At 46.5% G+C, this 14635-nt stretch overlaps 1 protein-coding gene across 3 annotated transcripts in view; it reads left to right on the forward strand.

Annotated features, from left to right (window-relative positions):
* Positions 1-14635, forward strand: part of DOCK8 (dedicator of cytokinesis 8) — a 209058-nt gene that overhangs the window by 139382 nt on the left and 55041 nt on the right. For all 3 annotated transcript variants that reach the window (XM_059142619.1, XM_059142620.1, XM_059142621.1), the window contains 5 exons: positions 647-742; positions 3800-3949; positions 5889-6002; positions 10294-10449; positions 12399-12538. In XM_059142619.1, the coding sequence (XP_058998602.1) occupies positions 647-742; positions 3800-3949; positions 5889-6002; positions 10294-10449; positions 12399-12538 (656 nt within the window). The remainder of the gene's footprint in view (positions 1-646; positions 743-3799; positions 3950-5888; positions 6003-10293; positions 10450-12398; positions 12539-14635) is intronic.

Genomic DNA, 14635 nt, shown 5'->3' on the forward strand with positions numbered 1-14635 from the left:
AAAAACCAAGAACTGTCCTATCCGGGAGGCAGTTTAGAAATCACGGAGACATCGATTCTCTAACGGAGGTCCCTACGCCAATGGCGTCACCAGCACCTGGGAACTTGGTAGAAACGTGAATTCTCAGGCTCTACCTGAAACCCACCAAATCCAAATCCAAACCTATGAGGGCAGACCCAGCAGTCTGAGTGTCTTCACAGTCCCCCTAGGGGATCCAGATCCACTGTCCGTTTTGACCACCATTGCTACCACATGGCTACCACATTGAAACCACTAGATTTCACAGACGAGAAAATGGAGGGCTGAAAGAGGAACGGCTTCCAGGGGTCACGCAGAGGGTTTGCAGCAGGGCCTGGGGGGAAGGAAGAAGCCCAGTTCGGACTGCTCCCCCAGAATGCAGAGTTTCTCCCAGGCTGAGACCGTCCCTTCAAACCAACCCTCTTACCTGATGCCACCAACGACCTTCTCCAACCCATTTGGAAGGTCCTACCCCTCAGTTAACCTCTGGCATTGACTTTGCCATCCAGCCGGGGTCCGGGACAGCGGGGATGCCCATGCCAGGAAGTAACCATTGGTACAAAACAGAGGGCATGAGGGTGTCGAGAGCCCCTGCCTTCTCGGACTGGTTTTTGTCCTTGTCGCCCAGCATTTCCACGAGGAGCTCGCCCTGCAGATGGTGGTCAGCACCGGGATGGTGAGAGAAACCGTCTTTAAGTACGCCTGGTTCTTCTTCGAGCTTCTGGTGAGATTCTTGCCCGTTTCTGTCTGCGCTCAGCGAGGCCCGCGGCCCGTGGCCGAAAGGCCGCGAAGTTACCCTCCCCTCCCCCACCCCTTAGGAACTGACGTCTTATCTGCAGAGTTGCTCCCGCTAAGAACCTGGGACTGTTCCTCAAAACCCAGCTCTGCCTCACTCCTCTGCTGGCTTCCACTCGCTCTTGTGGCTGCTGCCTTGAAAACACACCTCGCGCCCCTCCCTTCTCCTTACTTTGCCACTCCCCACCTGGCCACCTGCCAGCCTCTCTTGGAGGCTTCTCGAAGTCACTTCTCCTTTTGCCCACCTGCCTGTCTTTTTGTTCCGGCCCATCCGTTCTGCCCCGGGCTGCCGATTCTTACCACAGGTCATGCCGGTCTCCTTTGGAAAACCATCCATGATTTCCGGTGTACTGGAAATCACGAATTTTATCATGGCCTGCAAAGCCTTTGCAGAGCGGTGGGGAAGAGCGTAACTGGGATTTAGAGAAAGTTGAGGCGGAGCGGAGCCCCCCCACCCCCATAGGAGCCGGAGTCCTACAGAATGTCGGCCCTGCCAGAAGCCTGCTGCGGCCCAGATGAGCGCAGCGGAGTGGACTCCCTCTCCCTCACTCATTCCCTGCCGGTGCCTCCCTTGGCCAACTTCAAGCAGAAGCCCGAGGGCAAGGAGGCCTGACAGGTGTCCTCCTGGTGTCCTCCATAGAGATCAGCTTCCCGAGGGCATGAGATTGACACAAAACGCCATTTTTAAATACAAAACACCCAAAGTTGGATCTCGGCACCGGGGCGGAGTCAGATGGAAAGTCTTCACCCCAGCCAGAACTTTGCGCAGGAAACCTACCCCAGACTCAGACGCAGTGCATGGTTCTCTATGCATTGTTTGTGCATTTGCCTTACGGATGCTTTGGAAGTTATTGAAAAACAAAAATAGGGGGTTTCCCCCCAAGAAGCCTGCAAGAAAGAAAAGACACTCTCCTTAGACTCAGCCAACAACCTGGGCCCTTTAACATCCTTCAATTGTACTAATGCCTGAGCACAGGATGGGCAGCTACTTGTCCTCAGAGCTGTTGGACACAGGCCTCAGGCCAATTTCATACTCGCTAATGAATAAATGCTTGTGCTTCTAGAAAGTGCTGAGGCAGACCCACAGGTAAATAGGTGACCTAGTTTACTCAGAACATGAAGTATTTCACCAAGGGGTTCTTAAGAGGTACCCCGGCTGTGACGGGTCATGGAGGCCAGTAGAGGGGAAAGAATTTTCCTGCCTCACCCCACGTACAAATAATTGACCAAGGATCCACAGTATTTATTTCTACTGGATGTTCTTCTCTGAAGAGCCGAAGGACACGTAGCTGGCAAGTGACTTTAGAGTCTGGAAAGAGGCCATCAGTTGGAAGTAGGGGATTGTGAGAATTATTTATTTGGCTGTAGGATGGCCAAGCTCAGCAGGAAGGAGCCGGATAAAACAGTGAGTTCTAGAAGTCTGGTGTAGGGCAAGTTCGCCAGAAGAAAAATCAGGATGGGGACAGCTCGAAACAAAGAGGCCTTGTCTTCCGTAGGTCCTTTGATAGGAACCTAGTGAGAGAGACATGTTTGTCAGACAAAAACTGGAGCCCAGTCCGCATCCCTTCTCCTGATCCTCCCTCCCACCAAGTATGTGAGACTCTGTGAGATACAGACTCCTCTGTGTGTCCGGAACCAGGCAGGACCCTACACAGTGAAGAGAGTCCATTGGTCCTTTCGCTGGGCTTAGAATCCTACATTCTTGGGTCTCCTCTGAGCTGGCCATGGTATCATCTGAAAACATAAAACACATAAAGCCTGTCTGTTAGCCTCTTCTTGTGTGACCTTCTCTCTTTTTCCTTTTTTCTTTTTCTTTTTCTTTTTTTCTTTTGTTATCTTTGCTTGTCTCAATGCTAATGAAAATTGTTGGCCCTGAATTCTTGGAACCAGAAATCTGCTGGTCGTGCATGGAAATTCTCCCATATAGTGACTTCAGCTCCCATCATAGGAGTGGAGAGCATTTTTTCCATATAACTGGCTTTGTCCCTGCTTCTGCCAGCCCTGGCCTAGAGGGTCATCTTCAGGCAAAAGTGGGCAGTTAACTCCTAAGGCCATTTCTTTCTGCCATGACTCTCTGACTAGTCTAGGGACATTCATGAACATGGCCTTAGACGTTAGGCATCCAAGGGTAAGAACTCCTAGTCTTGCCCATCAGAGTGTTCCTGAGGAGACATGACCTCAGATGATGTCAAAGGGGCTTGTATTACTCCCAGATCTCCTGGCCTCAAGAAGGTGTCCAAAATCAAAACATGATCTTGATTTTATTTTTTATATATATTTTTTATGATCTTGATTTTAAATGTGCTGTATTATTGTATATTGTATATTTTTAATACATTTTCTTTAAATAAATAAATAGATACTTTAAGCAGATACATAAAGCAAAGTAGTCTTACTGAATTCAAAACATAACTTCTCCTGGAGACAGTGTTGCAAATAGTGGTTAAGTTTCCAGCTAGCTTAACAAAGAATTGTTTTTTGAAAACTGCGCTCCCTGTTTCAGCTTGAAACTCAAGAGAAGTATTTGTCCCCTCTTCTCCTCATTGTGGTTTTGGGGACAGAAGTGACTTCAGTTCACATGAAAAACTGTACCATAAACAGTTCCTTCTGTGTCACTCGTTGGTGCCGTCACCAAGCAGGGCCCGGAAGGGGACGGATCCCCATCTAGCTCCGCCTTCCCATGGGTAGTTGAGGAAGGGGAGTCTTCCTACACTATAGCTAAAGGATGAAGCTCCCTGGCTTTATGAGCAGCAAGAAGGAAGCGCCCTGACTTGGGTTCAAGAGGAGGACATCCTTCCCAACTCCCGCCACCATGGTAACCCTCTGTGTCTCAAGAGCATTTCTTGTCCAGAGTCTTCTTGGGCAACCCCCCGGGCAGATAAAGCATTAGGAAGTCCACAGTTCATGAGCTTTCCTTCACGTCTTCGCCCCTTCTCCCTGTGCCGGCAGTTCACCAATTTCTGCGTTTCCCCCGCCCCCTCTGTAGGTGAAAAGCATGGCGCAGTACGTGCATAACATGGACAAACGGGACAATTTTCGGAGGACTCGTTTTTCCGACCGGTTCAAAGATGACATAACTACTATTGTTAATGTGGTCACCTCGGAGACAGCAGCCCTTTTGGTGAAACCTCAGAAGGTAACGGGGCCTTTATTTATTTTCTAAATCTTTGCCCTTGCGAGTCTGTTATTTCAATAAGCGGAGAAAAAGAAGCATCCTCTTAAGACAGTGATTTAAATATCAGCAAGTAAACATGACACCTAAGTGTGGTTATTACACCGGCTGGGGTGGGGCTAGGGGATGGTCCATGCAGATCCCAGAGGGAATGTTCTGGTTCTTAGAAAATCCATCTTGAAGTGTTACATATGAGGTCATGGGTGTGATTTTTGCAGCCTACTCTAAGGGTCAATGACACTGGACAAAAAAAAAAAACCAAACACTCATTATATACAGAGAGAGCAGGATAAAGCTAATGTACAAGCCTAATGAATGAGCCTAATGTAGCCAAAGATAAAATATTAATAAATCGGGTCAAAGGACGCATAGGAGTTCTTTGCATTCTTCTTGTACATTTTCTGTCTTTGAAATTATGTTACAATAGGAAGTTGCAAAGTGAATAAAATGAAGTAGAACCATTTTAGAAGGTTACTGTAAAATATGAGGCTGCAGTGGTCATTATTAACACCTTTATTGTAATTAAGAATATGCTCGGGAGATTTCCGTGTGGTTATTTCTTGCGGCAAAACGTCTCAGGGCAGCAGGGCTGTCTGCATTTTGGCAGGCGTGGAAAAGGAGTTGCAGTGAGGTTGATAGAGTTTCCAAAATCCACGCGGGTAGCAGCAAAGCCAGGGCTGAAGAAGACTCCAAGCCCAGAATATTCAGACAGTTAACGTCAGCTCCCCGGGAGTGGTCCCTCCGCTGGACCCTGGGGCAGGCAGACTTGCCGCAGAGATAGATGGAAACTTCCCTGTCAGGTCCGGCTCCATCCCAGGAGCTGTGCGGGTTGGCCCGAATTTGCAAACAGCCCATCAGAACAAAAGGACCACATTCTGAAATCGGATTTTCAATAGAGGCAGAGAAAAGTGATTTATCGGGCGCCTGGGTGGTTCAGTGGGTTGGGCTGCTGCCTTCGGCTCAGGTCACGATCTCAGGGTCCTGGGATCGAGTCCCGCATCGGGCTCTCTGCTCAGCAGGGAGCAGGGAGCCTGCTTCCTCCTCTCTCTCTGCCTGCCTCTCTGCCTACTTGTGATCTCTCTCTGTCAAATAAATTAAAAAAAAAAAAATCTTTAAAAGTGATTTATCCTTCTGAGAATGAAGGACATAAACTTGGAAAAGGGACTCCCCAGGGGCTCTGAAGTCCGGTTGAAAACTGCAGTCATTGTCTCTGTTGGTGCAAGAATTCGCTCTAGCATGTGCGGCTCTGACCTCTCCTGGGTGGGAACGCTGCCTCAGTGGAGGGCAAAGAACTCCTTTCGTAAAAACCGGTTCTTGTATCCTGATGAGATTTTCTCAACTAAAAAGCATCTGTCTCACTGAAGAGAGCGGGTACCTTTCACGTTAGTTTTGCCAAAGCAACAGTAACCAGAATCAAACAAGTTCCGGTAGAAGCGTGTGAAAAAATATGAGACAGCCATTCAAAACGGGTTTTGAAGAAATGCTAAACATGCGGGAAGGTGTCCTTAGTATAATGCTGAATGAGAAGATGAGAGGCCCAACACCGTGTATGCAGAACGAGCCTCATTATGTACCGGTCAATATGCATGTAGGGGGAAGTAGATGGAAGAAAAAGTACCTAAATACTAACTGTAAATGAAGAAATGTTTGATTCAACCTCACACGCATGGCACCTGCTAAGGGCTGACTGGTATTTGCAGGGTCACCAGCTTCGTCCCGTGTCTTCCCTAGGGACAGTGGCCGAAATAATAGTGAATCTTTCCCACCATGGACCTGGTTGTTTGTGATCAGGGTTTCCCGCAAAATGACTCAGGTGTTGGTTTTGGTTTTTTTTTTGGTGGTGGTTGTTTTATTTATTTATTTATTTATTTATTTATTTATTTATTGTTGGTTTGTTTTTAAGGAAAATGAACAGGCAGAAAAGATGAACATCAGCCTGGCGTTCTTCCTGTATGACCTTCTCTCACTCATGGACCGAGGCTTCGTGTTTAACCTCATCAAACATTACTGTAACCAGGTGAGCGTCCCACAGACGTAGCTGCGTTGCCCCTGGTTCCTTTTCTTCCAACGTCATGCTCGTTGCCAAGTTAGCTTAACTCTTGTATGTTCTGGGTTTTGCGATCATTTTACGTCATTTGTCTTCTGCCGTGGACATCCCTAGACATACTGGGCCGCAGAGATTCCCAGAGCATTGGCCAACCCAACACAGAAGGGTCTCCAAGTTAAATGTAGGAGAACAGGGAGGTGTTAGTGCTCTGATTGTCTTCACTGGAGCGGTTAATAGAAATCACGTGATGGTCACGTTCGGTCTCAGACCAGGTCTAGAATTCAACATAGGAGGTCTCTTTTCACATATTAGGGCCATTAATTAAAATGTGCTTGTGGATTTGGGCTTTAAAGAACCCTGATAAAATCGGCCAAATAGCTCGAACCTCACCGAGCACAAAGCAGATATTTACAATTTAAGAGCGTCTTAGCATCTTAGCGTCTTAGCCCACAGCTCAGATTTTTAAGTACAATTCTTCTTTTGTTCGCCATTCTCCTTAAATTGCCCCAACAGTAGTCACATAAATAGTGGTTGGCTGGTGTTTGCTTCTTCTTTCCTTCCTAATTCCTGCTCCAGCCACCCCCCCACCCTCAACTGTCACTGCCATGTCACTACGACTACCTCCGACTCCCACTGTCAACCCCCACCTCCCTGAACTGTCACCAGCCCTGTCACCATGGCTGGGTTCTTCCTGAAAACCAGGTACTGGGCTGAACGTTTTCTAGAAACAGTACCTTTAGTCCTTACAAGGTGTCTTCTACCTTTTGCAAATGATAAAGTCGAGGTTTGGAAGAGTCGTGTAATTTGCCCAGGTTGGAAAGAGCCACATCTGCCTAACTCTAATTACCCTCTCCCATCAGGCCTGGTTCTCCGCGGTTAATCTCTTGGTGACCCTAAGTAATTCATTCAAATTCTCTGGGTCTCATTTCCTCATTTGTAATAGAAAAGGTTCTCCCCATTCCTCCCCACAAAAGACCATGACTTTTCCAAAGGAGCTACTGATTAGGAAACCGACCTGTAAAAGGAGAATCCTAGGGAAACTTCAGGATTCCCAGAACACCAGCATCTTGAGGGCCCCGACCTCCTGACCCTGTGTGGGTCTTCTGTTTCGGATTCCACCAGAATGGAGGGTTGGAAGACGACGCCTTTCCTCTGTGCCTTCCGTCTTAGCTATTGAGAACTTGGAGGTCATCAGATGGATTGCAAATATAAGTGTATATGTTTTTCAAAACAGGTCATTGGATGAATTACAAATATAAATTAATCCATTTTTCAAAACTTAAAGTTGGATATAGAGAAAGGAGATACTGAACATCACGGTAGGCCCATGGAGAGCCGCTTTTAAAGAAAAAGTGAATCATGACGCTTATTAAACAGTAAGGCAGACTTTTATTCAGGCCATCGAGATAAGTGTAGGGACCGTTGCAATGCGATTTCACCCTACTGGACACTGGACTCAACTACAAAGACAAGGAAAAGTGGGAACCTGGACCCAGGGAGCGGGGTGGGGGGATTCGTGGATAAGAAATTCATAAGCAGAAGCCTCAGAAGTGAGGAGGATTCTGGCTGAACCACCCTAAGAGGATTCTTGGTGACGACACACCAGGGCGACCAGAAACCATCCGGGGGCCGCTGAGGGATGAGACGTTGAGGTTGGGGGGACGGGGGGACTTCGGCTAAACTGACGAAGTAGGATCCTTGCTAAAATCGAGCTCTCGGGGACGTGCCCAAGGGTGGGCCTATTCGGAAAACAGCTCAGAGTTGCCTGGCTCGCGTTCAGTGAAGGAGAGACTCTACCACATGTGGACGCTTTCCATCACTGAAAAACCAACAAGGCATCCAGAGGAGAGGCCGGCTGCCCTGCACAGGCCCTTCATACTTTCTCTCTTGCTTTCCTTTCTTCTCTCTTTCTCTCTCTGTGTTTTCAATCTTCTCCTTTTCTTCTACATTAGGGTTGCTTCTCATTTCCCCTCTCTTTCTTCCTCTTTTGTGTCTCAGCCTCCAGAGAGCCTCAGACTTGGAATCTGGAGACCTGTGTTCTAATTCACGTGATGCCGTTCTATGCCTCTGTGATTTGGGCAGCCTTACATTGGCCTCCGTAGCTCCCTCATCTTGCCAAAAGCCAGAGCTGAGGGGCCCCTGGGTGGCTCAGCAGGTTACGCATCTGCCTTTGGCTCAGGTCATGATCTTGGAGTCCTGGGATCGAGCCCTGCATAGGGCTCCCTGCTCGGCAGGGCGCCTGCTTCGCCCTCTGACCATCCCCCTCTTGTTCTCTTTCTCTCTCAAGTAAATAAATAAAATCTTTAAAAAAAAAAAAAAAGCCAAAATTGGATTAGATTTGTCCAGGCTTTGTCGTTTTGATTCTGTGCTCTGTTTGCCAGTGACGTCTGTGGGCACTGCTAGCATAAATAGTGTAGTACTCAGACCTGCAGTGATCAGTGCTTGGAGTTGAGGGCAATTGAGCCCAGCTATGTAGGTGGAGTATGAGCATCCTACCTGAGGCGAGTTATATTCTTCCAAAGTCTTCTGATTTTATCATTTTGCGTACCATCACCCAAACATTCTATCATGTTTTCTGCCATTCATAGACCATGTGACCATGGGTATGATCTCAGCCTTTTTAAAATAGTCACTAACAATACACAAATCTAAGCTTTTCAGTTGCTTGAGGTGGCCTTCAGCCTGCCACTAAGGGAACACCCATCCCTTGGGGAGTGCCACCATGGGTCCTGACCTTGGGGGAGGATGTTTCCAGAACTGTATCTTATTTTGTTCTCAACATCACCAAAAATATTTTTGAAATTCCCATCTTTAATGAAGTCTCAAGGGACCTATTGAAGATACCTATACTGTGACCTTCTTTCAAGGACAAATATCTTACGCTTTCACATTCTGACTGGTTTGACCCAGCAGCTCCTGGTGAGGGACCGTTTGGTGAGGGGCATGCGATCCAGTTCTGATCAGTTGAGTTTACTGGTGGCTCCACTCGTCCAAAGTCAGCCAGCAAGACACACTGACAAAGAGCATAGGTTCTGGTAACTTTGTTGCACAAAAGCCACATTTTATTTTTTACGTAACATGTAACGGTATTCATTTGTTTCAAGTAAAAGTCTAACTACAGACTCACCGATCCTATAAGCAAAGTGACCCACAGTGCAACGGCTTCTTCTAAGATGGCTGAAATATGTTGCTCATTTCAATTATGTCATTTATAAAATCACTCTCAGAGTCCACGAAGAGGAGGTGTGTCCATGCTGGGGCGCGAGGTTGCTGATGATGAACTGAGAGGCTCACGGTCCCACATGACCCCCTTTTCCTTGCTTTGCCTTAAAAGAAGCTGCCTTCAGAGTCTGGGTCTTCAGTTGTCACCTCCCCTGAGGGAAACAAATGTTCTCTTCCATTTTGTCACTGTTGTCAGCTTTCCGTTGCTTATTGCGTGGTTTGTTTTTGTTTTAATTTTTTTAATTGAAGTCAAATTAACAGTAGAATCTTACCTTAGTTTCAGGTATGCAACATCGTGATCCAACAGTTCTATACATTGCACAGTGCTCACGACGACAAGTGTGGTCCCCACTGTCACCGTACAGTGTTCCTACAGTGCGGTTGACTGTCCTCCCTATGCTGTACTTCTCATGGTTTCCTCGTTGAAGGAAAGACTCTCCCAGCTGTCTCTTGCTTTCTCTTCCACTTCCTCCCCTCTTAGTTTGGGGCAAACGCCAATCTTTTTGCTGGGACCACATACTTTCCTCAGTAAGGTGATGCCTTTACCTAGGGAACTGGTCTGAGAACTCCCCATTGGGGACTTTAATTAGCAACTACAAAAGAACAGTCATGATGTGAGAGTCACCCAGTCTTATTCCGTTAATTTTGTGTGGCCCCATGTGGGGTCAACTCCTTTCATTTAGCTCCTCGGATACAGTGACATTAATTGTGAAATTAATGACATTATGTGACCCCGAAGACATACCTCCAGCTTATTTGCTGCCCAGGTTGGCCACAGCACTGTAGATGTGACAAGGGTGGGCGTCGGGTCAAGGAGCCAGGCTAGAGTTGGGCTAGAGTTATTAAGGGGAACAGTGATGTGTGACCACTCGTTGGGCCTCCCCGGAATATAGAACTTTCCATCTGTTGCACTGTCCTATTCATTTTTATTAAATTGATTGTCCTAATCTGGAGAGAAAGGAGATTTTTGTATCTGCCAGCTTGGACTCCGTTTGCCTTATAATAAACACTTCTTTCCTCTTTTCATTCTTCTTCCCAGCTGTCGGCCAAGCTCACCAACCTTCCGATGCTCATTTCCATGAGGCTGGAGTTTCTGAGAATTCTTTGCAGCCACGAGCACTACCTGAATCTGAACCTCTTCTTTATGAACGTCGATGCTGCTCCGGCGTCCCCCTGCCCCTCCATCTCTTCCCAGGTGATCAGCTCCAGAATTCCTCAAAATCTGATTTGATTAGTCGAGTCGTTTATTACTGTAAAGGTTGGTCTTATTCATTAAGAGGAAAATCAAGCTGTCCACGCTAGATCGGTTGATCCAGATGCACACAAAGACGGTACCCAGTGTTGTGCATCTAACTGACCCCTAACACGGTCTGTGACTGGTTTCTTCCTAAGCTCAGGCGTCCTTGCTGAAGCCAGGAAGAGCACAGAATCCATACGCATGATGAAAATTTAGAAATGCATAGATAAGCCACGTAGCTTCCTCTCTCTGGCATTAATCATCTTTCCACATGAGGGGGACCATCTTCTTTGCTCACTTTCCTTTTTCTGCACCCCAGAACCGTAAAATTCATGAAATTGCCTATGTCTTTATGTTTATTCCGAAATGGTTTTTAACACTGGTATTATATCTTTGAGCTATTCTAGAACTTTCTGTTGGTACTGTTATAAAATGCAGTTGGGTGCAAGAGGAGTCCATCTTGAATTATACTCCAGATTACTTAGTTCTTGAAGCACTAAAAAGACCTTGTCATAAATGAATCCGACAGTTTCTTTTATAGAGAATGTATTTCTAATGAGTCCTGTTCTTTAACTGCCACACACACACACACAAATAACACTTGTATAATATTTAGAGACAAGGCTTTGACTGACGTGGCTGATCTTTTGTGGTAACAGTTTCTCACATGTTAGGTTCAGCAGGGGCCCCAGATTCTAGAGGTATTATGCAAATACAGAATTCCAGAGTCAAATAAGTTTTGGAAACCCTGTTTTGTTAACCTGTGTTAACAGGTCTGTTTGCAGTAGACCACCCAAGAATCTCTAGCTTGTTAGTGTAAATTGTAAATACCCAAAGGGTGGAGGAAAAAAGTGTTTAATAAACACTGATTCCCAAAGTGATTTTGCTATTGAAAACCATTTTTTATTCCCGCCCCCATAGATTTCTCAAGGGACTTGTGCCCTCTAGAAAAACTTTAAGGAAATGCTGTTTTATAACCCCATTCCATTTATAGGTGACAAATCAGTAGTAGCTCAGGACAGCAAGCAAGTTTTCTCCATGTTAGGGTCTATTTTTGTTGCATATTCCTTGAGACTAATACAAAGGTGAAGGTTTGTCTTACTAAATAAAAAAGAAAATGTAGCCATTTCTTCCAATAGACAGGAGCTAGTTGTCAGCCACATGACCGTCTCCATGTGCCTTGGGGAGGATCAGACTTAGAGCAGCAATTCCAAATGGGCTAACTTTGCCCCGAGTCTTCCACCCCATTTCCCTCTGACTACTCCAGGAAGTTAGCAACCCTGGGGCCCACAGGGTGGGCTCCAGCCCCACCCAGCTGTAAAGGATTTCCAGAGACACTCTGACAGTTCCCCTGCCTGACTCCCCTGCTAGTCCCGGCAGCAGAATTTGGGCAGTGTGCGGAAGCCAGACTGAGAAGTGCCTCGGAGAAAACAGGGACCTCAAATCAAGGACGTAGTTTGTGGGAGAGGCATGCCCTGCTCAAAGCCACAGCATGGGACACAGTGCCTGTTTCCCTGGGTTTCCCGATCCACGGGATACAAGGATATGATACGAGAGGAAGCTTTCATCTTTGCTTCTGATCTGGGGTGGGGAAGGGAGTAGGAGTCCTTTTGTGAGAGACCCTGGGGGCTCTGTTTTCATCTTTCCCAACGGACAGTTCTCTGCCAGCAGGGATGGGAACACAAAGCGACCACCAGGGGTACAGCTCCCTCCTGGGGACTGTCTCTGGGAAGGGCTGATCAAGCCTGCGTGGCTCCCGAAGTATGGGCCATTGTGATTTTAATTCCTGTTCCTGTTCCTTTTGGAACTGCTCTTTGCATTTCTTTTTTTTCCTTTCTTTTTTTTTTTTAAACAAGCATCGTGGTTTATTTATTTATTTTTTAATTTAAATCCTTGCATTTTTGTAGAACTCGAGCTCCTGCTCCAGTTTCCAGGACCAGAAGATTGCCAGCATGTTCGATCTGACCCCGGAGTACCGCCAGCAACACTTCCTCACGGGTCTTCTCTTTACGGAACTGGCTGCTGCTCTGGATGCTGAAGGAGAAGGGTATGTTGCAGAGGTGTTAATTGCGATACAAAGCAAAAACAAAAGCAAAAAAAATCAAAAACAAAACAAAACAAAAAAACCCTGCAAAAACCAAAAGCTCTTTCCTAGAGTTTGTAGTCCAACCTCTCCTACTTGGCAAAAATCCCTACCATTGACCAGCTCTGAGGAGTGGAAGCATCCATGTGCTGAGAAAAAGGTGTTCATAGGAACGTGGAAAGGCATGAGGGACTGAGGGAAACCCTCATAAAATGGCTTTTTCCAGCCACTTAATCACTGAGTTTCCCGTTTCTACTAAGCAGGCTTCCCAGGGATGCTTTGATTAGTGAACTTAGGAACAAAGCCGTTTATAAGACATGCCCCAGGTGATCTATGTACACAGACAGCAGCAAGGTGCCCCTTGGCTTCATGTTGACAAAGGAAGTGGCCGCTGACTGGAAGGCAGTCACCCAGTGTCCAGATTAGGTTTCTTGCAGAGAGACCTTCCCAGGTTAAAAGAGATGTCCGAGGTCCAAGGCTTATACATCCTTTCGCCTTTTGTAAGCCTGATTACCCATGGGCTCTGGCAGGATCTACTCTTGAAGTCAACGGACAGGGATGGAGATCGACCTCCCCTTCTTTCCTTCTCTCCCTGTGCTCCCCGAGCCATAGGATTAGAAAACCCCCATCTGTCCAGTTGGACGGAAGGAGACAGTGCCTTCCAAATAGTATACATTCCATTCAACACTCACCAAATGCTTATAGTCTGGAGTATATCAGAGGTACATCAGTGCACAAAAGAGACAAAATTCCCTGCCCCGGTAGAACTCACCATTCAGGGACTCAGATCTAGAGATCGTTGGCATTGATAGATAATTCAAGCTCAGCCCTTTTGGTGTTCGGGTTAGGCACAAAGAATGGAAGGAACTTGCCCAATGTTACGTAGCAGAACCCACCCAGAGCCTTGGTCTCCTGAATCCTACATCTCCTGTAACAAGGTACACCCTTACACACCCCACCACTGCTCTCCCTGGACAACCTCTACCTACGACTCCTCCGCTCTTCCTCGCTGTGCTAAAGAAGCTTCTGGAATAAATTATGCTCATTAGTGGCAGCATTGCTGTATGTTTACAGATTTTCATCTAATGGGAAGTTTTCAAATTTTCTCTAAGCGCTTACAATTTAGAGAAGGAAACAATGATAGAAGCACCTTCCGTTTACGTTAACTGCAATCACAAAAGTACCCTAAGCACTTTGCCAGTGATGTTCGCCGAGTGAACGTCTGTCTCTGCCTACCAGGAGGCCAGTGTGAGAAACGGAATTTTCTTCTCCCTAAAGTTTGCCTTTTTCCAGAAATTCAGGTCCCGAGTGAGAGCTTCCATCTCATCTTCTCTCAATCCTAACTACACTTCTCTCAGGTTTTTCAGTAGAACTTTTTACTGTATAACGAGCATGAATCTCCACAGCAACACAGAGTACCCTGACCCATAAGGCGTTGAGAATGAGGTTTGAGCACAAAGAAAATTGCCTTCGTGTACACAACGCGTGAGCGTGAGCATGCACGCACACACGCGCGCGCGCGCGCACACACACACACATTTTCCTTAATTGTCTTTGCTAGCACTGATCCACGTGGTATCAGAAAGTACTCTTTAGTATTTAATTAGCGGAAGTTTCTAATTGCAATTTCCCTTCCACTGAGATGTCAAGGGAAGCAGCCCTGACATCTATTTTGATTCGTCATAAAATTGTTGCTATAATTTCACTAGCAACAGAGTAAGACTATATTCAGAGGATGTTATGTCATTTTCAGTAATTTAATTGTCACATTCTTCACACACACACACACGGGACCTTTTCTGCCTCTCAGAGGGTAGCTAATTAAGAGTGTCTCTCCTTTGGCAACACAATAATTCCCGATTTCTGGGTTGTCAGTTACTCCCCTGGAAAGTCATTAGAAATAACTGTCACATACTTATTAGTGACTTTACCATGTGGGCTAAAGCCTCAGAAAAATCTCTTTGAACAATCCTTCCTCTTTATCAGTACTTCCTTTCGCTGCCAAAACAATGACTAGACTCAGCAACACCTAAAGGGCATCTGAAGGGCAAGGGCCAGTGA

Source organism: Mustela lutreola, chromosome 12, assembly GCF_030435805.1.
Source record: "Mustela lutreola isolate mMusLut2 chromosome 12, mMusLut2.pri, whole genome shotgun sequence".
Classification (NCBI taxonomy): Eukaryota; Metazoa; Chordata; class Mammalia; order Carnivora; family Mustelidae; genus Mustela; species Mustela lutreola.